The sequence below is a fragment of the Salminus brasiliensis genome, chromosome 5 (genome assembly GCF_030463535.1).
Source record: "Salminus brasiliensis chromosome 5, fSalBra1.hap2, whole genome shotgun sequence".
NCBI lineage: Eukaryota > Metazoa > Chordata > Actinopteri > Characiformes > Bryconidae > Salminus > Salminus brasiliensis.
Window position 1 is genome coordinate 31,042,407 of NC_132882.1, and position 25,894 is coordinate 31,068,300.

Below are 25,894 nucleotides of genomic sequence, written 5' to 3' on the forward strand. Positions count from 1 at the left end.
GCATGTTTTTCATTGAACAGCAGCGATACATTGATTGCAAGGGAAATAAGCAAATGTGAGAGTACCTAAATTAGGACACAATTAGGAGTCATTAACAAGCTGTTAGTTAAACATCAAATTAGGCCTTTTTTTCTTTGGACTGATTTATTGTCCCAGAAATATATATTTCTATATAATTGAGATTATTATGATGAACAGTATTACTTATTAAATTAATAATAGTTAATAGTAGTTTGGGTGCTAAATGGCTTTTTGGCCATTTGTACTGCCTGTCAAAAGTTTGTAGCAAGTTTCTAATTGCTAATGTGCTAATATATATATATATATATTCTGATGTTAATAAAAATACTTATCTAAATTCTATGTGATGCGACATTAACGGAATGATCACCTACATTAAACCGTTGATTACTTTAAAACGAACCTTCATCTGGAAAATTACAGAAATAGATAAAAGGTTTACAAAGTGACTCCCTTGGAATAAACTCTTTGCAGATTAAAATGCATATATGTAGACTTTTAATGTTCCCTTAAATACCAAGTGTTACAGAACCTAACCTGGCATTTTACCAAACCTGTTGTACTACCCGAAAGACTTTAGCCTCCAAGAGGGGGGAAAAAATCTTTTGAATTCAGCTACAAGTAATGCTACAGTTATTCATGGCTGGGAATCCAAGAGAGCACAAGTGACCTTCCTTTCTCCCCCAGCCCTGATCTGGGCATCTGATATCTGCTTGGGTAACAGAATTAGCGGTTAACGTTCTCCTACAAATATGTTGAACTGTCCAGTGACTTTGCGTTGGTGGCAGGGATAATGGGCAGGGATAATGTCTCTACAGTGGCCCTGCATGTGCTAGCCTTCATCCTCCCAGCTTGGTACCACCATGTGATTGGGGAGACCTTGGAAGTGAGTGGAATTGACGTGACATACGTGCCTGACTCTGTCTTTTATGATTGATGTAGGTACACTGCAGTAAAACAAGTTAGTCTTCTACTTCTACTCTTCTGCTCGCGACATCCACATCCATGGCTTAGTTTAGCTGTAGTTCTGTCACTTAAGCAGCCTGTTCCTCCTTATTTCCATTTGTCCCCAGTATCTTGTGATTAAGGTTATGGTGGCAACATTTGACTTGTATATGTAAATCCTGGCCCGGAAGTAACATTTCCAGGAAGAAACGCACAGGAGAAGAGGAGGGAGGAGATGCTGCAAATGCCAATGCAGACAGAATTTCTATCTCTGTGTTTATATCAAATTACATGAAAAGCTGCAGTAGCTGTTTTCCATATGGTTTGCACGCTAAAAACGGCACATCACTTTAACATTTGACATGATAAATATGCAAATGACAGTGCAGTCATAAATGGGTGTCACGAGAGAAAGACCAACAAGGCTTACTTGTACAGTACCATTGGTTATTTTCTTCATCCTTTTGAGTGATGTTGACTCTGTTTGGGGTCTCAAGCCCAGGCCCTTTTAAGTGCTTTTAAGTCTAATGTACTGGAAGCCAATGGTAAATACAAGAATATGACCAACACTGGCAGGAAACCAGTGTTGCCAGTGTTGGTCATATTCATGCCTTGACGATTAGCTTCCAGGGTATTAGATTGGACTGGACATATCTACACTCACCAGCCTATTGATTAGCAACCTCTACCTGACCTGCTGGTGTACACTTAAGGGTGCTTTCACACCTGCCTTACTTGCTTGAAACCAAACTATCACATGTGATGGGTGCCTCAGACCACAGTCCGCACCAAAGAATCAAAATTTGGTCAGACCAAAAAAAAAAGGTGGTCTCGACCTAGATCAGCTGAGCCATGGTTTGGTTCGTTTTCAGTGTAAACACTTTGGATCCTGGAGCCTTCGGGCTAGCACCATCATTAGAATTTGCATATATGCGACCTATAACTGTACAGGAGAGAACGAATGAAATGAGCAAAATGAATCCTTTTGTTTTTCATTTCTTTTTTTGCGGGAAAGGCTCCTCGCCGGATTGACGACACACAGACATCAGATGAACACCCCTCTATAAAGCAGTCAATGTCAAGTATAGGAAGATGCATCCATTGCGTAATCACAATGTGAAGCCAAATCTCACTGGATCAGATGTTTACAGTGGAACTAAAACATGAACCTTGGTCCAGACCTATAGGTGTGAAAGCGTTATTAGCGACTGTTGACCGTCTGTTGATGCACAGTTTGGGTTAATCATCCTCTTGGCTGGCAATGCTTTATTTAGTTTTCATATGAGCCATAAATTGTCTTTTTTTTAAGAGGTAATAGAAAAATGCCCAAATGTGGTTTTACATGCCTATTTGCAACCCTGTCATTTGGCCTTCAAAAGAAACCGGTTAATTTTTAGCCTGTTTTACTGATTACTAAAAGTGAAGAGCGGGGGGAAATGGTCATGTAAAATAAGATGTGATGGTTCTCGCGACATAAGTAGTCATTCTCTTCATAGTCTTTTTCTATTATTAATTTAAGTTTAAGTGTGACCCCCATCCACCCCCCCCCCCTACTAAAACAGGAAACACTCATGCTCATACGCACACTGAGCCCCCTCACCTCGTTGCTTTCACACGTCTGCTCTCCTCTCACCTCCTAAATGTCATACGCCGCATTTCTTTCCTCCTCGTGGTCATTTGCATGGCTGAGGACGAGAGCGGTGAACCTTAAGTCAATAGCTAATGCGCAGTCACATGTACGCCCTCAGTGCATATGTATGTATGTGTGTGTGCATGTTTGCATTTGTGTACGTGTGTTTACAGTAGATGTTTATGTGGGCGTGCTGAATGTGTATTTTGCACCTGTAGGGTTTTGTGCATGCCTTTATGTATTGTTTTTCCTGTGTGTGTGTGTGTGTGTGTGTGTGTGTGTGTGTGTGTGTGTGTGTGTGCGCGCGTGTGCGCGTTTTCCAACAGTGACCCACTCCCGGTCCCCCGTCACCTCGTTAAGCGCATCTTATAACTTTTCCGCCCTCCAAACACCATATACACACATTGGGGGCATTGCTGCAGACCCTCCCACTAACACATTCCATCTTCTGCATTCTGTGGGATTTTGTATATTTGTGTGTGTGTGTGTGTGTGTGTGTGTGTGTGTGTGTGTGTGTGTGAATACACGCATCCAGTCTTGACTCTGAAACCCTACATGGTCTCCGTGGAAACCAGATCTCCTGTTGCTAGGCTACAGGCTGTGTGGCCTAACTGATTGTATCTATTTGGTGTAGTGCGTCTTGTTGTATGTGTGTGTAAATGAGAAAACCTGTGTGGGTCGTAGAGGCCATGTTTTCACATGTGAGTCATGGTTGTGTGTGTGTGTGTGTGTGTGTGTGTGTGTGTGTGCGTGTGCAAGTGGGAAGAGTAACTCCTGAGTGTGTATTGTTTTGGGTGGTGGTGGGCAGTATGAAGATAAAAGGGATGATGTTTAATAACTAGAGCTTTGCGTTAGCTTTTTCCTCTGTGATGTATGTGTGTGTTGAGTGTCTTATGTGTGTGTGTGTGTATATACACGTGTCTGTGTGTGTGTGTGTCTGGTCAGTTTGCCCTGAGAAGGGATAATGTCTCTACAGTGGCCCTGCAGCAACACCAGATAAGCACTTTATGAAACCCAATCTGTTTATGTCTTTATTGCCCATACTTAGCACCAGCTGAATATGTAGACATCACACACGCGCGCACACACACACTTGCACATTAGCTTTCTCGAAGACAGGCCAAATTTAATCCACTGAGGAAGACAGAGAAGCTCAGCTTTAATGTCTGCTCTCACGTGGCTTCATGCTACATTGCACTCAAAGATTATTGCTGTGTGGGTTCTGTGTGTGCTGGGGGTTGTTGCACTTTGAATGTGTGTGTGTAAGAGAGAGAGAGAGAGAGAGAGAGAGAGAGAGAATGCAATGTAATGGTTTCTTTTAAAACCTTTTGTGGATATGTAAATTGAAAGGTGAGATGTTCCTAAAGCTGACCACGCTGTTTATTTTTGCGTTTCAGGTGAAAGATCTGACGCGGTTTCTAGACCCAAGTGGCCTGGGTGTCATCAGCTTTGAGGATTTCCATAGAGGCATCACTGCCATCAGCAACGGAGGTATACACACTTGCAAAATACACAAACGCACACCTCCACTACCCATTTGTCCCAATGCATCACTGCCATCAGCAACGGAGGTATACACACTTGCAAAATACACAAACGCACACCTCCACTACCCATTTGTCCCAATGCATCACTGCCATCATCAACGGAGGTATACACACTTGCAAAATACACAAACGCACACCTCCACTACCCATTTGTCCCAATGCATCACTGCCATCATCAACGGAGGTATACACACTTGCAAAATACACAAACGCACACCTCCACTACCCATTTGTCCCAATGCATCACTGCCATCAGCAACGGAGGTATACACACTTGCAAAATACACAAACGCACACCTCCACTACCCATTTGTCCCAATGCATCACTGCCATCATCAACGGAGGTATACACACTTGCAAAATACACAAACGCACACCTCCACTACCCATTTGTCCCAATGCATCACTGCCATCATCAACGGAGGTATACACACTTGCAAAATACACAAACGCACACCTCCACTACCCATTTGTCCCAATGCATCACTGCCATCAGCAACGGAGGTATACACACTTGCAAAATACACAAACGCACACCTCCACTACCCATTTGTCCCAATGCATCACTGCCATCATCAACAGGGGTGCACACACAGTCACCACCACTTTGTCCCAAGGCTTCACTACCAGTAGCAGCAGAACATGCACACTAACACAGAGCTCGCCACAGAGGCCAGCAGCGTGTTCTAAAGCTCCTACATTATAAAACAAAGATCCTACTTCTGGTAAGATAAGAACAGCCGTGCTGTGTGGATTTTTGAAAAGTTCTTCTCATGGCGATGATTCACAATGATCAGAGATTCCACGTAACTGCCTTTGTCACATCTGTAAACTCATTTAAATGAATAAAATTACAGTAAGTATAAATTACTGTAAGTATAAATACAGTTTAGAGTAACTTCTACACCATTTATGTCAGTTGTGCACATCAGCTGATTACACTCATTTTTCACCCAAACCGTAGATCTAGTTTAATATTAATGGCCTAATGAGAACTAAGATGTTTTGTTGACACTGAAGTTGGTTCAGTTTTTCATATTCAGATCTTCAGCAGTGTGGAAGGAAAAAGTGAATTTATTTAAATTGTATAATTTTTAATGAGCGGGACAACATGCTAACGTCTAGTTCTCATCCTAAAAAATGATGTTAAGTGATGTTACAATGATGTTCTCATCCTAAAAAATAGGTGAGTGGCGGTGTAATACGTTGCTACTATGGCCTGGGGGTTCGCAAGTTTCAATCTCAAGCCATGCCACTTTGTGATAAGCAACCAGAGCCTGATCGGGAACAATTGGCCTTGCTCTCTTTTTGGTTTGGTCTTTTGGTGGCGCTCTCTACCTTCATCACTCTTACACGCCTGTTATTCAATTCAACTTTATTGTAATTATACTAATACAGGGTTGGGCAGTACAACCAAACACTGTTAGGTTAAGTCTCCGGTGCAGAATTGCTGGATATGATACAGTAGGTTTATAGACAAAACACGAGACTGGGTGCACAGACAATAAAAAAGACAAATACAAAGACAATAAATAAAAAAAATATGTGCATCTACATATGTACTGTCCGCTGGTGCGGTGGAGCTGGGGCCTGACACACTGAAAGCAAATGATCTGAATTTAGTTTCTGCTTCAATTAAAGATGCATAGGGTGATCTGGCCTCTGTAAAATGAGACTTTCTCTCTCACACACACACACACACACACACTTCCCCTTACTACTCTGACCTCCTCATACACAATGCTGTATCATTGTGTTTGTAAAGATATTTGATGCCACTTGTTACCTGATTCTCATAGTAATTAGGTTGTTTTGTTTTCTGTAGATGTGATTTCTATAATGCAATTATTAAAATGTAGTTACCTGCACTATATGTGCAAAAGTATACCATACTTAAGTTCACTATATGGGTACAAGGTTTTTTTTTCCAAAACCTCCTGTCTCTACTGTCCAGGGAAGACTTTCTACTAGATTGTGGAGCATTGCTGTGAGAATTTGATTGCAATTAGCGACAGCAGCATTAATGAGGTCAGAATGTTTGATGGTCACCACCCTACCTCATCCCCAGCTTATTCCAAAATAGCACCAGAGAACCCTGAATGCTTGGGGGGTTTGTATCCCTCCAACTCGAGCTTGGCATTAAGCATGGTCCCAATAGGTTCTATCTGTGTATCTTGTCCAAAGAGTCCTATTCTATTGACAATACTTCTATGCAGGGACTAGACAAGTTGTTTGTGAGCATTTGCACATCTCTTCTCTAGTTTCTTGGTATCTCTCGAACCCAGTTTGTACACTGTTAAAAGTAAAAGATCTTTTGAGGAACTTTTGGAGGTTCCTCGGTTTAAAACCGTGAAGGAACGTCTTATGGTGCCGTGAGGAACCTTCAAGAAAAGTTTTTTTTTTTTTTTTTTTTTTTTTTTTTTAATAAGAAGAAGAAAACATACCTTGAAGGTTGTTCAATGAACCTTCAGTTTTAAACTGAAGAACCTCTAAATCGTATACTTTTAACTGTGTTGAAAATCTGATATATGAGGTCGAGCTACTGCGTATTCACAACAAGCAAGATAGTATATTAGCCAGTTTGCTCACGTTAGGCTTGTACTGTAGCAGTATAATAAACAGAAGTCAATTAAATTTCTGATCACAGTTATTTATATAGCAATTATTATTATTATTATTATTATTATGGCAATATCATTTAAGATTATTCATCAAGCAAAATTGCATGCTCGTGACTTCTAATCTCTCTCCCTCACACATTCTATCTATCTGAGAAATGTGTGTGAAGAAATCTGAGAACGATGTGAAGTAGGGGAGAGGAAAAAAAAAAAAAGATGGTGATGGAAGTTTCAGGCTGTGACTCAGAGGCGTTAATTATTTATCTGTCTACGCTCTAACAAAGAACTCCCATCATGACATCAGAGCACAGCTACCATTACTCTGAACACATTATCCTAAGGCTGAGGCAAGCTTACAGTTAATATACAGAACTGGATCTGCTGGACATCCTGCAGAGTCTAGTCTACACAGGTATTGGCAGTGATGTGCAGCGAGTTCTTCAGGGGCAGGTTCTCGGATTTAAAAACGACGTCTACTGAGTCACTCTGAGCAGTAAGGTCTGTGCCGTGGTAGCACGCCAGTATGGTGCTCCTGTCTGTAGTTCAATGCAGTGGTGTAAGTAACTCTTACCTAATGATTTGATTTGATTACAGTTCTTTAAGAATCAGTGATTGCCTCATAAAATCTGAAAATGGTGGGAAAATGTTGAGATGTTCTGTACGTGTTTAGGTGTTTACCGAAAAACACAGCTGCATACGTTGGCGGTGTTAATTATGTATTCACCTACGTACAACCTAACAAAGAACTTGGTTTAGGGAATATGTCAAGCTTTGCGGTCATCAGGATGCACCAATTTATTTACAAACCTCAACCTCACCATTTACCATTAAAATTATGTTAAATCTGAGGTTACAATTCTGCTAGTAATAATTCTCTTTTCGCACAAGTGACCTATCACTGCTTTATAGAGCTAGGCGATATGGTGGTATTTTATCGTATCGTTATCATTTTTTTGTTTTCTAAGCATATTGACGATACAGTTGGTGCCTATTACACACTGATCAGCTGCAGGTTTCATTACAAACACTGTAATTACACTGGTTTAATTAGATAAGGTGCAGCAGATAAAATAAATAAATAATTAAAAAAAACAGTGAATAAAAATCACTGTACGGGAGAGTATCTGAACAGTAGTTTATAAGAATCTGACGCTTACTCATGTTTTTAGTCTGTGATTACATGTATCGTGATAAATATCATGTATTGCGAAAAAAGTCTTTAAATATTGTGGTTTAGTATTTTTACCCTATCGCCCAGCCCTACTGCTATATTTGTGTAAGTGCTGTAAATGTCACAAATGTCTTACACTAAGAGAGACCTACAGTGGCATGCAAATGTTTGGACAGCCTTGGTCAGAGTAGAAGCAGGTACAGTTTCTAAAAGGGAAACTTCTGCATATTTGTCTTTGGACAAGGCTTCTAGTTGTGTGAGAGACTTTGTGTGCACAGCATAGGTCTGTCCACAGGTTTTCTGTGACGTTTGAATGGGGGGACTGTGAGGGCCATGGCAGTTTGAGCCTCTTGAGCTAGTCCGTTGCAGATTTTGAGAAGTGTATGATGTTTTTTTGCAGAATTTGCAGGCATTTTATTCTTTCCTCTATCACAGAATTGTTTTCCAGGTCACTGGCTGCAACACGAGCCCAAAGCATGGTTGACTGTGCTTAACAGTTGGAGAGGTGTTCTTTTCATGACATTCTGCAGCCTTGTTTCTCTCTAAACATACCTTTGCTCATTGTGGCCAAAAAGTTCAATTTTAAGTTCAAAATTTCCAAAATGCATCAGGCATGCTTGTTTACATGTTCTTTTAAAAAGGTCTGACGCTGGATTTTGTGGTGAGGATGCAGGAAAAGTTTTTTTCTAATGACTCTCCAAAAAAGCTCATACAGCTCTGGGAAAAATTTATTAATTACATTTGCATCTCTACAACTATGAATGGCATAAAGTCACCCAACAGCAATGTGAAAGACTAGTGGAGAGCCTGCCAAGACATGAAAGCTGTGATTGGCAGTCAAGGTTATTTCACCATAGTGATTTTTGAGTGCTCTCAAAGTTCAAATAGTAGTACTGCATTGTTTACATTTGAATAATAACTTTTTAATTTTTTGTTTGTGAAGGTGTCGCTGCACAGTAGAACAGTGCACCATCACTCCAGGAAGAGTCTGCAAAATCTTCCTGGAGGTCCTTTCAGTCAAAATGGGTTTAGATTTGCCGTTCTAGCAATATGAGCGCTGAAGGTTTCCTTGGTCTTCCAGACCTCATTTTGACCTCCGCTGTTCCTGGTAACTGCCATTAGGAAAAGTCCACCTGAAAATGCTTTGCTATCTTTTTATAGCTGCCTTCTGCTTTTTAGAAGCATCAATTATTTTAGTTCTTAGAAGCCCATGGTGAACAAGCCATAGCACTTACAAGCAAAATAAGGTCTGAGACATTCCCAGTAACAGAAATTTTGACCAGAGATGCTCGAACTTGCCACTGTATTAACTCTCTGCATTTTCATATAGCACTCATAATTTCATATTATATAATACATTAAAATGAAATTAAATGGTTTATTTGTAACAATTTTATTCAATTAAGAGTAACGGACAAGTGGATGATTATGATAATTCTGGCCAGTATAAGGTTGTACAAGGAGTATCCATGCCTCCTGTTTGTTCTTCTCCGTTGTCATGGTGATAAGTTAGGAGGCCCGAGTGCAGCGTCTGCCAGTTTCACGCACTCTCACACGATGAGTCAAAGAGAATGACTCAAGTGTGACATAATAACCAACTGTCAACACGGCTATTTACTGTCAGAATTACTCACCATGTGTGATTCACTGTTGATGAGCAGTCCCTGGGTTACTGGTTGATGCTGTTCATCTGCTTGCCTAAAACAAGCTTTGGGACTGCTCATCCAGGCATGAACTCCTAACCTGTTTCTTGAAGATGTAATTCTGCCTTATGCTCATATTGAACTTCCTTCACACCTTGTCATATCTGACGTCCTGCATGGTGTGTAGTCAGTCCACCAGCTCTGTAGCAGCCTGAAATATTAATCACTGGTTTGTGCGATGTAGTTTTTGCCTTTGTATGATCGCAGTGCCTCGGTTTCATCTTTAATGTTAAACTGTTTTACTTGTACCATAACGCCTTTGTCCAGTGCAGACAAGTAGGCCTGAGCCAGCTGAAGGAAGGATGGCTATCAAGTTGGACATCATTTGCAGATTCAGAAGTACAGTAAGGAAAAAGCAAAAAGGGAAATTCTTGTACTTGACTTATAAGCTGTAAAGGTTGTTCTACCATTGGCAGCCATTTAATGCGGGGTTTTTGCCAGGTTGCTGAATGGCAAAGCACCCTAAGTCCTTGTTAGGAGATCCCAGGTTTGGTCCCCTGCTAATTTGTTTTGCACATCTGTGGCCAAGAGTCCAAGAGTGCATAGTTGGCCTCCCTCCCTGTGGGTGGGTTGGATGGCCCTCACCCCACCAGCTAACCAGCATGGACATGCGTTAGCTGCCGTTGCAGAGCTGGCAGTGAGTGTTCCCCTCACCGCCTGCTGAGCTGTCTAGTGGCGTTATATTAGAGGCAATTTGCAAAGATGACATGCCACTTCTCATGACTCGGTGGAAGCACGTGCTAGCCTTCAGCCTGCCACCACTGGTAACATCGCCCAGTAGGGGAGTCCTAGCTTGTCAGGATTAGAAATGACTACATTGGGGAGGACAAATGAAAAATAACATGAGAAGGTTTTTTGGAGGAAAGCTACTGAGATACTTATGAGTCAGTGTTCTTAGCAGCTGTCTCCTTTGTGTAGGCGATGACCGTTTGTGATCTGTACGGACCAAAGGAAATGGAGGGGGTTTGCTGAGCTATTGAGGGATTGAAATCTTGTGTAAAACTGATGTAATGGATTTTTCCGTTAGCACAGAAACAAATACAGCAGATGTCCCATGATGGACGATCCCCACATTTGTTATGTGAGACTGTGAAAATTTGCTGTTACACATGCTCTGTCACAGAGCCTTGTTTGTGGTCTAGACAGCGTCTGCTGTGATCTATAGAGCCAGAATCATAAGTTTCAATGGAAACAGCTAGAGATGAACTGTTCAGTGTTCTTGAGGCAGATACAGATCACCTTTCACTTTCGGTAGGCCAGTCCTCCACACCAAACAAGGCTGGGGTTTCCAGGCAGAGAATGAGGTAGTGTGTCATCGTGCAGGGCTTTTATATTGCTCTGTGCTCTGTCTGTACTGAAATGTACTTTACTTTTTGGAATCAACCACATTTTAAAACCCTCTTGAACTCTAAACACTCGCCGAGTCAGAATTGCAGAGCAGAACTGCACTGTTAAGCACTAAGTGGTAGTGGTGTTTGTTAGCTTGTTGCTGTATTTTAGAACTAACTGTACTGGGCTGAGTGATGCACTCTCGAGAAGGGTATCAGGTTAGTGGTCTTAAAAGTATTTACTCTTTACGTATTGCCTATCTATGGGTTGAACGAGGAGCTGCAGTGTCATGCTCAATGCAGCAGCAACTTACAAAATATGGATCATACAATCTGACCGATTCTCAGGATCAGCTAAACTACCAGCATATTTGAGCTGAAAACCAGCTGATGCATAGCTGATCAATCCTTCTAACAGCACTAGTCCACTCGAAATGTGCAGCATTGTAATGATGTTTCATTGATAAAGGTAGAGGAGTGGTGTGGTTCTCAGTGCACCGATCTCTGTTCAACACAGTGACATATTTTACTCCTGACCTCAATAACAGTCAGTGAGTAATACTTTACCTGTTTGGGGCCAAAACTGACCAAAATCTTTAAATCAGAGCCATGGAAGTCGGATTGGTTGGTAAAACATGCCAACAAATAATCAGAAAGCAATTATTTGGTGAAGAAACGATGTAAACACTTCAGATGGAACTGTTGGAACTGAAATGCACAGTAAAACAGTGCATTTCCACTCCAGAATATTCTAAATCGTCCTGAAGGGCTTTTGCAGTGAAACAGGGAGTAGCAATTCTAAAAGCAGTTATCAGTGTTTCTATCTGCTGAAGGTTGGAGATGTTCATTTATAAAGCTTTGAAATTTTAATTGCTAATGATGGTTGTGACCAAGCTTAAATAATCTAAAAATGCCTGAGACTAAAAGTTACTAAATAGTGCTTCTTACCTTTTTTCCAGTCTGAAATTTTACAAAAAAACCCCAAAAACCCAAAATGTTTACAGTTGTAATTAGAATGATCCACCCCAATTGCAAATAAGGTTTCAGCTATTGCAGTAAACCAATCAAACAAGATTAAAATAATCTTCGCTCAAAGCAACTAATAGAGCAAGGGCTTTCTCCACACGACTGCAATCTCAAAATGATGGCAGCGTTCCTGAGGAATTTCAGTGTCCACAGATTTGTGTACTGCAGCCACCGCCTTCAAATCCCACCAAGATTTTCAATGGGGTCCAAGGCTACTCCGCTGTGATGGCCATTCCAGAATCTTCCAGGACGACTTCTGAAACCAAGCACTGGTGGACTTTAAGGTATGCTTGGGATTATTGTGCTGTTGGAAGGTCAAGTAGCCCCCAAGCTTTCGCTTCCTCACAGAAGGCATGACGTTTTCTCATAGGATTTCTTGATACTTGATTGACTCCATCTTTCCCTGAACATCCTGCAGGTTTCCAGTGCCAGTTTCCGGCGCTTTAACCGCTGAGCCACCACTGCCCCTGATTTGCCACCTGATTTGCAATTGTGGGCAAATTGTCATTTTAATGACACTTTTAGTTGTCATTAAAAGTGGTATTTTAGGTTGAATTTGGAGAAAGCACTTGTTCTGTGCTGTACTGAGCGGTTTAATTTGCAGTGGTGGTTGGATCATTTTGATTGAAACTGTACTTTTTGTGCATTTATTATTTACTCACTTAGCTGCCCACAATAACAGAAATATTGACCAGGGGTGTCCAAACTTTGCCCAGATGTTGTATGGCAGTGCAGGCAGTTTCAGTGCTCTACACAAACTGCGCGGATGCCCTCCGTAATTACTTCATAAGCTTTGTTCAAAGCAGGTCTGTAAAAATGCCTGAAATCCCTCCCGAAAAAGTCAGCCCCCCCCCCCCCAACTGCCTCTGAAATGTTTGCCATGATGCTCAATCCCAGCCTTTGGTACACATTGTGAACAAACGATTTGTGGGACGGTGTGGTGTAAGATGTTCTAATGGTGCATGCGAATGAGAGAAACTGGCGCAATCACACCACATTTCATGTAGACAGTAAACTTGAGAAAATGTTTAAATTACGGTAAATCATGAAGTGTGAAGGGCTACGGTGAAGGGCTAATCACTGGTTTTTAATTTTAATATCTTTCTTTCTGTCTTTCTCACTCAGGCTCTGATCCAGATTTCTACAGGTTGCAGCTCAGTTCAGCAGACGCTAATGGAGCAGCAGAGGAATATGATGAGGTACGGTACACAGACACACACACTGTGGTTTTGTTTGCACTGTGATCTGTCCTCAATACCACAGTTTCCGGCTGAACTCTGGCTGCTTGCTCTCGCTTTCTCTCGCTTTCTCTGCTAGCTCTATCTCTCTCTCTGTCTCTCTGTCTTTATGTTGGGTAGCTTCAGGCTGCATGCATCTGTTATTATGCTCTGTGGCTAGCATATCTGGAATTCCTGGACATTCTGTGTTTGTGTGTTTTAACTAAGCTATGGAATTTCGGTTATCATTTCAGCTTTTCTAAGAATCTGATCTCTAAGCCTAACACAAGAATGTATGCCAGGGAGAGAGGGAGAAGGAGAGAGAGAGAGGGAGGGAGAGAGAGAGAGACTCTGTCTCAGCAATAACGCCAGCTGACTCCTGCTTTCATGGGCATATTTTACATGCTGTTTTTGTGTCAGCATGAAGGGTGACGCCTGATTGAAGCATTGTTTTAAGCAGTGAAAAGAGGCTGAAGAGATTCCATAAATGGGTCACTCAGACGTCAGGGTCCCTCTGTACCTTCTCATCAAATGGAGATATGGTTATTCAGGTGATCATCCCACAAGACTGAATAAAGGAGATAATGGTCAAAACATTCACAGGGAAAGTGAGCGAGAGCGAGTTGGAGAGAGAGGTGTTTGTTGTGCAGCAGTGGTGCCTCCTGCTGGTGAGGTATGCTGATCCTGGTCCAAAAAATGATTCCCTGAACACACGCGTCACACTGTTCAGTAGAACTGACACAACAGAGCGATAACTGAATAGCTTTCGTTCAGCAGGGAGCAGGGCTTAATGGCACTGGTGCCTTTTTTGCATTCTATCCCCTGATTCGCATTCCTCCCTGTTCTGCTGAATTCTTCTTTTAGTGTTCTTTACAAAAGTGCTGACTCACTTTCGCTCCGACTCTGAATAGAAATAGACCTAAATATTGAAAAACAGATTAAGGGTGGAACCACATGCAGGGCAAGAATTATTTTCTAAATAAAACTAAATGGTTTTAAATTTAATTATTGGACGCTTTTCCACTGCAGGGCTGAGCGGTAGGTTTTCCACAAGGTCATGGAGCGCTTACAAACCATGCTGGGCCCGGTTTTCTCAGCATGGATTGGCTGTGGGTACTTGGGGCCACAGAACTGTTCGTAAGGAGGGCTTAATGCTTAAAGGGGATCTGCTGATTGGCTCCATATGTGCGTCACCTTTGTGCCACAAGATCTTAGATCTTTATGTTTCCAGTGCAGAAACTGGTGGAGACTGTACTAATCTAATATCTAATCTGTATCTAATAAGTACAATGAAAGGACAGCTTTTCCAGTTTAGCACTCTTCAAGGGCGCTGATCATTAGTGTGGTGACAAGTATGCTTGCTGTGCTTGTCCACCAGGCTCGTCCAGTAACACTCCTGCAGCGTTAGCACGGCCCCCCTGTCGGGCTCGCCAGCATCCGTACCAGATCTAAATCTATGAAAATGGCCTCCTTGGTGTGATTTGAGATGAGTGAGCTTATGCATACAGATTACTTGATGTTAACATATAAACTTGCTTCTGGCTTTACCGAATTAGCTTGTGTAAGCTAGCTAGTGATACATTACCCGGGAAGCTGGAGTGCACGACCAAAGAGCAATACTGTTGCATAATTGTTACAGGATGCTGTGCACGTCCTGGTCCAGAATTATTTTCTAAATAAAACTAAATGTTTAAACTGAATCATATAAATAGAAGCCAGAAGCCAGACCAGAATGGTTTACAATTAAAACAATGTAGATTCAAATCGTCTCGTTGAATCATTGAACTGGAGCTAGACTCAGGAGCAGAATTGTTCTTAAACGGTCACGGCTTGCAGGCATAGGCCTTTAGATTAGATTAGATTTAGATCTGAGGGAATAAAATGGTACACACATCTCCAGACCTACTGCTACTGGGATTTGGGCTAATATCATTTAACATGATTAAACATTAGTTTAAAAAGTTTTTAAAAAAAGTCTTTGTATATTTATAAACCTATATTGTCAACAATATTTTTAAAATATTTTTTAAGTCTTTTTTTTTCTTTTATTAAAAAGTACATTTTCACCAGTTTAAGTTGGTGCAAAATTTCAAAGGTGTAATTTAAAGCCTTTAGTTTCATTTGCCAGGGCTAAGAAGTTTAGTTACTGGGTCATTGCATTTCTGAGTGTTTTTGCGAGGGTGGTTATGAACACAGTGGGAGCTGTGAACGCCCACTCTACGGAGAGACGCACCTGGAGGTTTACGGGAGTTTACGCTTCCTCTCTTCTTTCCGACTCCACTCCCTCTCCGGCCGATGAATGGATGCGTTGTTTCCCAGTTTGCTTTCAAAACATGCAAGGTGGCTAGGTGGAGTGCAATATCCAGCAGAGAACCTTAAAACACTTTCTCGCAACACACACAAACACACACAAACTATATCTCATATGCAAGCATTCTCACCTAAAAACAACCCCACCCCTTTGTATGTGTTCTTCTGTTACAGCCAGAGACGACACAGTACCACTTTTCCATTTCGTGATGCCCCCACTGAACCCCTTTGTTGATACCCACTGAACCCCTTTGGACCTCTGAACACACACCTGTTGTTTCTGTCTATGTTGGTAATATTTTGAGAAATGGCTAAGCGCACTATTGGACTTTTGAAAACACACTGGCTTAATTTGGTGTGGACCCCCCCAACACCCCCCCAACAGTGTGACTGTAAAGACGTGTGTGTAGACGCGGTGGCCCCGCCTTTTCCAGCTTGCTTTGCCCTTCGGACTTCGTAGGCTACGCTTCACTTTTCCTAGGATTGCACTTCAGACACATCCTCCCTCTCTCTCTTATGCTCGCTCTCTCTCTCTCTCGCTCTCCCTCTCTGTCTCTCCTAACCTGTTTCCTTCTCTCTGTCTCACTGTTTCCTCTCTCTCTCTTTTCATATAAACTTTCTCTTCTCTTTGCTGTTATGAGTGAGTGAGAGGAAGAGGAGTTGTTGGAGAGAGGAAGGCCCTGTTTGGGTTTCTTTTTTTGGACCTCTGGTGCTGGACCTTTCCTTGGTTAGCATTGTATACCAGGTTGAGGTCATGGTTCTGGGCATGGCCTCCAGCTTTCTGGACCCTGCTGCTCTTGGAGCTCCACAAGCTTTCATGGAGGTATGGTCAGCTTCAGGCTTTGGTCTGGTGGGCCTCCTGATGGCGCTCACTGGCCTGTGTGTTTACCTTCTTGTAGCTTGCTTAGTGATTCATGAATTAATTAATTGATTTATTATTTATGATGTCTGGACATTCTGTGTGTTATGATGGACAAAGGTTAAACCCCCCCACCCCTCAAACCTTCTTTAGCCCTTTTGGAAAGGCATCCCAGGTGGTTCCTCACGATGCTGGAAGGGGGCTTCTTTAAAAGATTAGTTGAACATTTTTGAGGTAGAACATGATTCTATATGTGTGATTTTTTTGTGGTGGAAATGAAGAAACCTTCATGACTGATTATGGTACATTTTTAGTGCTCTGTAAGATCTGCTGCTGTTTGTTGATCTTGTAGTGCAGCTCGTGCTGTGCGGTTATGTTTCTTGATGAAGGTCGACGGAAAAAATACTGCTGATAGCTTGTTTTTCTCCCTCGACTGAGCTCACAGGGCAGTTGGATGTTGCCAAGGTAACCGTAACACCACGTTCCCGAGTGTGCTCGGAAAGTCGCTGGACAGCAACTTTTCATTCAACCAGTTACTTGGTTGCCAAAACCAAAACTGATATCATGAAAGCGTCCCTTCTGGCTTTGAAGATCCCAGCCATGAGCTGTTTACTAGACCTTTAAGGATTTTACACACACGTGGCTAATGCATTTTTTATTGTGCTTGGGCAGTTCAAAGGTTATTTTTATGCTGCAGTGTGGATGTTATTTGCTAACACTTAAACACATTTGCACATGTTTTCAACCACTGGTAGACATATATATATATATATATATATATATATATATATATATATATATAAACTGGCCTCTCAGGTCATGAAACTAATTAATCTTGTGGCCAAAATTCGAGAAATATTTATTTTTTTCTTTGTATTACAATAAATAAACATACAGTTGTGGTCGGACGTTTCACACACTCTTCTTTGACATAATTGTGAACTGCTCCTTTTCTGGGCTATAATGAGTGTACAACATTTGTCTTTAATAGAAAAACGAACAACGAGAATTTGATCTTCAAGTTTTCATTTCTGAAGGATTTTCATACAGCACTTTTAATATTTAGTTAAATGTCCTGTAGCAAGTTTGACCACATGCTTTTGGTAGCCATCAGTATGCTTCTGGGAGAACTCGTAGTTCAGTTTCCTGGAACAGACCTGACGTTTAAGCACAGTTAGCGTATTTCTAATAGGGTTGTTGTCAGGACTCTGGAAAGGCCTTTCCCAAAGCTTAATGTTAACCTGATTTATCCATTCCACAGCCACTTTTGATGCATTTGAAGTCACTATCCTGTGGGAACACTAAATTGTGTCCATGCTTCAAACGTCTAGCTGGTGGTTTGACCTTATGCTGAAGATTTCTGAGGTTGTTCTTCATTATTCCATCCACGTTCTGCAATGCACCAGTTCGACTGGCCACAGAAGAGCCCCTGAGCATGATGCTACCACCACCATGTTTAACAGTTAGCACTGTGCCCTTGTGGTTGTTTACCTCACCTTTACTCCCTTTGTCTGATGTGTCTGAGAAGACTTTTTCTTCCAGAAAAACTTCTGCTGAAGGTCTCGATTTTAAAGCAGGGGCTTCTTTGTTTTCTGCAGTCTCTCAGTCATTGCAGTGTAAAACATGCTGGACTGTAGACCATAACTGGACTGTGTCTTGTTGGTTCTTGGGTAGTTCCTGACCATTCGAACCAATGTTCTCTCAGCTAAGGGTGATAATTGATTCTTTTTCCAGACCATGGCAAAGTGGGGTCCCAATAACTATGTACCTATGTAATTGTACTTATGTAGATGTGGTTCCAAGAGATGTTCCTGACAGATCAGCACTGAGCTCTGTGGACTTTCCCAGTTGTACTGTGTTGACAGCAAAGCCACGTAAAGCAAACGGAAAAATGCTCAGAGTTGTAGAAAGCAGCGGTCACTCGCCACCACATGGTAGTGCAACTGTTGACAGATTTCACCAGGATGCGGTTTTATGCATTTAATTCAGTGTCCGGCCAGACACAGCTCTGAAACTGAAGTAGAGGATTGGTGTTTTACTATCTATGATCGTTGTTTGTTGCCTCCATACATGTCTTTTAATAACACAAGTGACGGCATATTGATATCAGGCGAATGTGTATGTATACAATGCTCTCTATTGGAACAGTGAGCTAAATGGAAGCGAGCTAAGTAGGATAAGGAGTTTCTGTCCGGGGTTGTAATTTAATTGCTTGTGTGTAGGTAATGTTGCTCATTAGTTTATTTTTTGTGTGTGTGTTTATGCAGCAGGCGGAGGTGTCAGACAGTGCGTATCTGGGCTCAGAAAGTGCGTACAGCGAATGTGAGACCTTTACAGATGAAGACACTGGAGCACTGGTTCATCCCGAACTACACGAGGACGTGGAGACAGACAGCGGCATCGAAAACACGCTCACAGAGAGTGAGGACCGCAACAGGTAAACACACTTTTAAATGTAAAAAGTACACATACTCAAACACACTTATTCACACACCAGTACATAGCTACTATATACTATGTACAGCTGCTCTAGTTTGAATAAATAAATAAAAAATCGGTTTGATTTTACACAGTGGTAAAATTCATCTGCACCAAAATGCATCACAAACAAACTGTGAGAACGTTCTCCTTCTTATTGGTCAGACCTGTTTGGGCGGGAGCAAGAAAGTAAATACAGGAAGAAGGTCCTGTCTTCTAGACTAGTGCATGTTTCTGAGATGGCCTTTGTTCGTAGCTGCCCTGTTATCTGGGCAATATACCTGATTAACACCTGGCTATGGGAGCCGTTCAGCTCAAACCCGCAGAGTACACCTGATATTTGGGTCTGATCGAGGTCGGATCACATTCTCACCACAAACATACTGCTCAGTTCAGGTTAATCTGGACCGAACCATAACTACCTCTTCTCAATGGTCTTGGTGTGATTGTTTTTGGTTTGCATCTGAGTGCGATAACAAATTGAACCAAGGGTGAAAACAAACCAGGGTTTAACCAGACTAAAAAGTGCCGGTCTAAAAACACCCTTTGCAAGCCAGACTTGTGCTTATGGTCGGAGTGTGCTGCATAACCGCTTACTTTGTAAAACTCCCATGCATGTACACTTTTTTTGTGGACACCCCATCTAATGCACACACACACAGTTTGTGAAGCATTGACAATAGAATAGGACTCTCTGGAGCAGATAACCATGAACCCATTGGCACCATGCTTAATGGTGTATAAAGCCTTGAGCCAGCATATAAAGCCAGCATTGAGCTGAGGAGCAGTGGAACTGTGTTCTCTGGAATGATGGTTGGTGTGGAGGTGGGGTGGTAATCATCAAACATCCTCATTACATGAACACACTGAATGTTGCTAAATGCAGTCGAATCCTCACAGCAATGCTCTAAAAACTAGTAAAAGGCTTTCCTGGACACTAGAGACAGTTTTTCCCAACAACATATTTTTTGGAAAAAATCTAGAAACAACGAATGAGCAGGTGTCCCAAAACTTTTGTCCATATAGTGTATTTAGTAAGAAGGGATTGGTGACCGTTTAAATTGTTTTTTAGCAGCATACAATAGATGTAGAGGGGAAACGCACATGGCGCGCACACACACACACACACATTGTGTGCAGGCGTAACCAGTACCTGGCTTCACATGACTTCCCAGATCTCAGACCTACTTATAACTTTTGACACATGACTTTTGTAATCACAAATGTGCCAGTTCAGTCCCATGGCAGCAGTCTCACCCCCTGCACACACAAACACACACACACACACACATTCAGTGTAACTGTTTGAAAGCTTGCAGTACATGCAGTGAAGAGCAGGTGCTGCTTCAGGGTCACTGCTGAACTGTTCAGTAAGCACAGCCTCGGTGGAGTCAGTAAGTCTCTGCTGGCTTTCAGCCTTCTCTCTCTTTACCGCTTCACCTTTTGAGCTCCTTAAATCCAGAGAGTGTGTAGAAGTTACCATCATTTTGTTTGGGTTTTGCATATTCAGAAAGCTCCACACTACGGAATTCCCAAAGCTGTAAAACTAAACACAGCAGAAGCAGAAGCACTGCTTTGGGGGTTTCTGTTTATAGCAGTGTGGTTGGACGTGGTTGGACATTATAGTGTATGCTGGTTGTGCTGTGTGTGTGTGTGTGTTTGCTGAATCAGAATTCTGTCTCTAGCCTGCTGATAATTTGAAGCTGACTGAGGTGTTTGCGTTTCCTGTGTGTGTGTGTGTGTGTGTTATCAGCTGGGGTAGCTAACAGCACTGTTTTTATTTTTCCTGCTTCTCAATAGCAGGAAATGTGGAGTCTGCTCTTTCCTCCATTCTCATTTCCCCTGAGTCTATCCATCACACTCTCACTCTTTCTTTCTCTCTCTCTCTCACACACACACACTCTGTATGCTTCTGTGTATCATTCTTTCTTCCTAACTTTTTCTGATTTAAGGTGTGTGTGTGTGTGTGTGTGTGTGTGTGTGTGAGAAAGTTGAACCCCTTTTCCGACTCCTGGATTTGTGACACACTTTCAGAAAATCATAACACACAAACAAGCAAGATTTCTGGCTCTCACAGACCTGTAACTTCTTCTATAAGAAGCTCTTCTGTCCTCCATTCGTTACTTGTTTTAATGGCACCTGTTTGACCTCGTTATCTGTATAAAAGACACCTGTCCTCAAACAGTCAGACTCCAAACTTAACCATGGCCAAGACCAAAGAGCTGCCGAAGGACATCAGGAAGAAAATTGTAAACCTGCACCAGGCTGGGAAGACTGAATCTACAGTAGGTAAGCAGTGTGTGAGGAAATCTACTGTGGGAGCAATTATAAGAAAAAGGAAGACATACAAGACCATTGATAATCTCCCTCGATCTGGGGCCCCACGCAAGATCTCATGCCGTGGGGTCAAAATGATCATGAGAACGGTGACCAAAAATCCCAGAACTACACGGGGGGACCTAGTGAATGACCTGCAGAGAGCTGGGACCAAAGTAACAAAGGCTGCCATCAGTAAAACACTACACAGAGAGGGACTCAAATCCTGCAGTGCCAGGCGTGTCCCCCTACTTAAGCCAGTACAGGTCCATCTGAAGTTTGCCAGAGAGCATATGGATGATCCAGAAGAGTATTGGCAGAATATCATGTGGTCAGATGAAACCAAAGTAGAACTGTTTGGTAAAAACTCAACTCGTCGTGTTTGGAGGAAGAAGAATGCTGAGTTGCATCCCAAGAACACCATACCTACTGTGAAGCATGGGGGTGGAAGCATTATGCTTTGGGGCTGTTTTTCTGCAAAGGGGACAGGACAACTGATCCGTGTTAAGGGAAGAATGAACAGGGCCATGTATTGTGAAACTTTAATCTAAAACCATTGGATCCAAAAGCATTGAAGATGGAACGTGGCTGGGTCTTCCAGCATGACAATGATCCCAAACACACCGCTCGGGCAATGAAGGAGTGGCTCTGTAAAAAGCATTTCAAGGTCCTGGAGTGGCCTAGCCAGTCTCCAGACCTCAACCCCATAGAAAATTTGTGGAGGGAGTTGAAAGTCTGTGTTGCCCAGGGACAGCCCCAAAACATCACTGCTCTAGAGGAGATCTGCATGGAGGAATGGGCCAACATACCAGCTACAGTGTGTGCAAACCTGGGGAAGACTTATAGGAAACATTTGACCTCTGTCATTGCCAACAAAGGTTATGTTACAAAGTATTGAGATGAACTTTTGTTATTGACCAAATAACTTATTTTCCACCATTATTTGCAAATAAATTCTTTAAAAATCAGACAATGTGATTTTTCTCATTTTGTCTCTCATAGTTAAAGTGTACCTATGATGAAAATTACAGACCTCTCTCATCTTTCTAAGTAGGAAAACATGCACAATCAGTGGCTGATTAAATACTTTGTGACCCTACTGTATTTAAAAGCTTAATAAATTGTTCTAAATAGTATGTTTAATAAAATAAATGGACAGTACTGATTTAAACAGTTAAGCTCAAATTGGAACCACATTAATAATAATTCACAGGAAAAATAACCTTTTCCTTGGTGACTGAATGCCTTCCATGAATCACCCAATCTTAGCCCTGCTACCCTTTGTACCTACCCTATGCTTCAGCTGCCTCTTAGTTAAGTAGTTCCAGCGTCCCTCTCCCAAACTCCGATGCCATACTACTTAGACAACACCTGCACTCATAGGCATTTCTTTGCAGCATTATTTAAAGTCCTGCCTCGCCTCTGAACCTAAATAATGGGAACCTCATAAACCATCAGTGGCCTCCTTATACAAGACAGCAAGCCAAACTGGACATGCCGTAATTTTGATTTACCTTGCAGGAATGTTTATTATTAACGCTATTGTTAGCCTCTACCATTTCCTTTCTCAACCTCACAACCTGCTCTTCATCATTCAGTGCTGCGCTCTACCATCTACCTAAACTCTTAACATTACCCTCAAGTTTTCCTTTCAGTTAAGACTTACTGGGTTTAACCGTCTCTCTTGGCCACGTAAGATTATTATTAAGTTTCTCTAGTAGCCACTGGCAAGGATAGTTGCCAATGTTGTCAGGTCATCCATGTAAGCACTAATTAGGGGGAACTTCTCCTCACTGACAAACCCACTTAGAAGCCCAAATGATCATCTCCATCGCTATTGTTGCTAACAGCGACATTGTCCCTATTCCATTGTTTCCACTAGATGTATTTTGACGCAGCGGGCCCATGCTGCGAAATGACTGAATTTAATGTAAATGGGTCCTGAGTGGTCCAGCGGAATAAGGTGCTGTCAGAATGACCAGAAGGCCGCTAGTTCAGATCCTGGTCATGCTGCTAGCCATCAGAAGGGGCACAATTGGCCTTGCTCTCTCCGGGGTGGGTAGGAGGCACTTTCAGCCCACATCCCTCCAATGCAATGCTGGCCGGCACTGGCATCTGCTGGCCAATGCATCATTGCTGGGTACACGCCACTTTTGGTTGCCCAATGACGTTGCGTCGGCAGCAGTTGCTGACTGACCGTGCACATGTCCGAGGACTTTTAGGAGCATTTCATGTGATGGGGAAGGAATATGTATGGGTTGGGTAATTAGCAATCCAAATTGGGGAGAAAATGGGTAAAAATCTGATATAAAAAAACATGATGCCAATGTCATTAAAGGACAGATTCACAAATGAAATAAAGACAAGAAGTAAATGTAGATTAAACTAGCTAACGTTAAGATAACTAGAGAGGTTTTACAGCTTAAAAGAACATTCACAATGTAATGTAAATCCTATCGCACACCGAACATACCATGCCACGTCCAAAAATTCAAAACCATTGTTCATAATGGAGTCATGCACACTGGTGCCGGCACCGCGCCTCAGCACGCCACATGTAGAGGCATTGGGGTGGTGGGAGGGGGTTTGGCTATGCTACCTCTGCTGAAAAAATTCCTAGAGAAAACCCTGATACCTGTAACACACTCCTCTGTATTACAGCAAAACTACATTTCTTCAAAATAAGTATTAACCAGTAGATGTTTTCCGTGATGCAGTGAATTGTTTACTATAGTTGATTCTACTGCCTGTTTCTCTATTTTGTGCTACTATAGATGACCAAATTGCTTACCAACACACACCACTCCTCAAAAAGTCAATTGTTTTATTGCTTCCGAAAGTTAGCCGGATGTAACCTTTGGTAATATTTAGCGAATGGCAATAAAACTTTTCTCTGTGCAGCTTTAGCAGATAAGCAGTTTGTCGATACCAGAAATGTGGCGAAAACCTCTTGTTTTTTCACTCCTCATCTAATCAGAATATTACTGTACAGGTATTAATCTTTTACCTTTCGAGCCGGAATGATCAGAGAAAGTTAAGCAATGCTTGGAACTTGGAGCTCTGGGACGTGTGGAGACCTTAGTGTATGTTTAGGTTTCTCTAAAACACATATCTAACGTCAGACTCACATGCTGTTGCTGGGGATTAAATACTAAGAGATTTACCTTCCTACACTCCCCACTGGCCCCCATACAGACATATGCACACCCTGTCACCCCCTCTGAGCTCTAAATCTGATTAACCCACAGCCACTCACCAGCCAGCACACACACACAGCCTTAGGGTTACATGAAATGAAGAGGCCATCCGTCTGGAGCATTTCTTTATTTCAGCACCGTGAAATCTACTGCGTCTTCGTGCTGGAGTTGGATTGCTTGGATTCATGGGTCGTGCTGGAGCTTGGGATTCAGATTCAGTTACAGATAGAAAATCTTTATCTTTGATAAACCTGTGATTTGTAAGCTTTATGTCCGAGTAAATACAGGTGTTTTTGTTTTTTTTGTTTTTTTGTTTTTTTTTAACCTGGTCAGTTAAATAAGATAAACGAAGCAAGAAATTAGTCAGCTAGCCACTTTCAGAGCGCTGTTTTCAGATGAGGAGCGGAGGTAGTTTACTTTCCTCCTTTTAGTGAAGTTTGTCGTCTTTGGGTGTTTGCTGCACCTTGCCTGAACGGCGAGCAGGAGTTGACACCCTGTGCTCCCGATTATTAAGCGTTTCCCAGGTCAGGAGACAGCGGCGTTTGAAGATGCGCTCGCTGTCTTCGCCTGCGCTGTGCGTGTCCAATCGGAGTGCTGGAGTGAATAAGGGGTAAGTGAGCGTGTTCGCTGAGTCAGTTTTCATGCTGCTGTGCCTCAGGTTGCTTCGTCAGTCACTTCACAGCAATATGACGCTGATGTGTATTGTTTGTATTGCCAACCCAACTCTTACCTTTTTAGCTAGGTGCTGTGCCGACGTCTCATTTCTCAGTTCTAAAATTTCATGTGGATCACTGCATTCCTGGGATTTATTTCCCCGGAAACCTTTCAGGGTTAATGGTGAACTTGGCCTCCTGTCTGCCGGACCCTGACTCGCCACCATTCATGCTGTTTAATGTATTTTTCTCTATTAATAATATGACCTTACGAATGTTGTCACATTTCTTTTGAGTTGATATGTAACGAACGTGATGTATGGAAGCCGAAAAAATTTTTGTTTCTCAGAAAATGTGGAATAGGAAAACACATGAACGGGAACATTCTCTGAGTTTAGGAATTCCTGGTGGGAATTGCTTGCTTCTAGAAGCATGGACTCCAGTATACACTCATGTTTTTTACTCACAACTGTGTAAAAATGTACACACTGTAGAGGTTTGCGGTGTTGCAGCAGGATAGTGTAGTTAGGTGTACTATGGTATAAACAAATTGCAACCGGAAAGAGAATCCCACCAATTATTACTATTATTATTACTACTGTTACTATTGTCAAACTAAGAAATTATTTATTCAACAAAAATGAAGCCAAATGGAAGAGCCATGTATGGGGGGGCACATGGGTCAGCCGCTTGTGGACCCACCTTTAGTAGCAGTAATGGTTTTCTGTATGACTTTATCATTCTCTCACATCGTTCTGGAGGAATTTTGGCATACTCTTCTTTATAATTTTGCTTCAGTTTATTGAGATTTATGGACATTTGTTTGTGCACAGCTCTCTTAAGGTCAAGCCATGGCGTTTTAATTGCGTTGAGGT

The 25,894-nt window shown here is 42.1% G+C and overlaps 1 protein-coding gene across 3 annotated transcripts in view; it reads left to right on the forward strand.

The window, feature by feature from the left end:
* rab11fip3 (RAB11 family interacting protein 3 (class II)) overlaps positions 1-25,894 on the forward strand; it is a 54,932-nt gene that overhangs the window by 12,191 nt on the left and 16,847 nt on the right. For 2 of the 3 annotated variants that reach the window (XM_072680167.1, XM_072680168.1), the window contains exons 2-4: positions 3,994-4,087; positions 13,115-13,188; positions 18,643-18,812. In XM_072680167.1, coding sequence (XP_072536268.1) covers positions 3,994-4,087; positions 13,115-13,188; positions 18,643-18,812 — 338 coding nt within the window. Of the gene's footprint in view, positions 1-3,993; positions 4,088-13,114; positions 13,189-16,284; positions 16,340-18,642; positions 18,813-25,894 lie in introns of those variants that run through there. The other variant, XM_072680169.1, reaches the window with a different exon arrangement.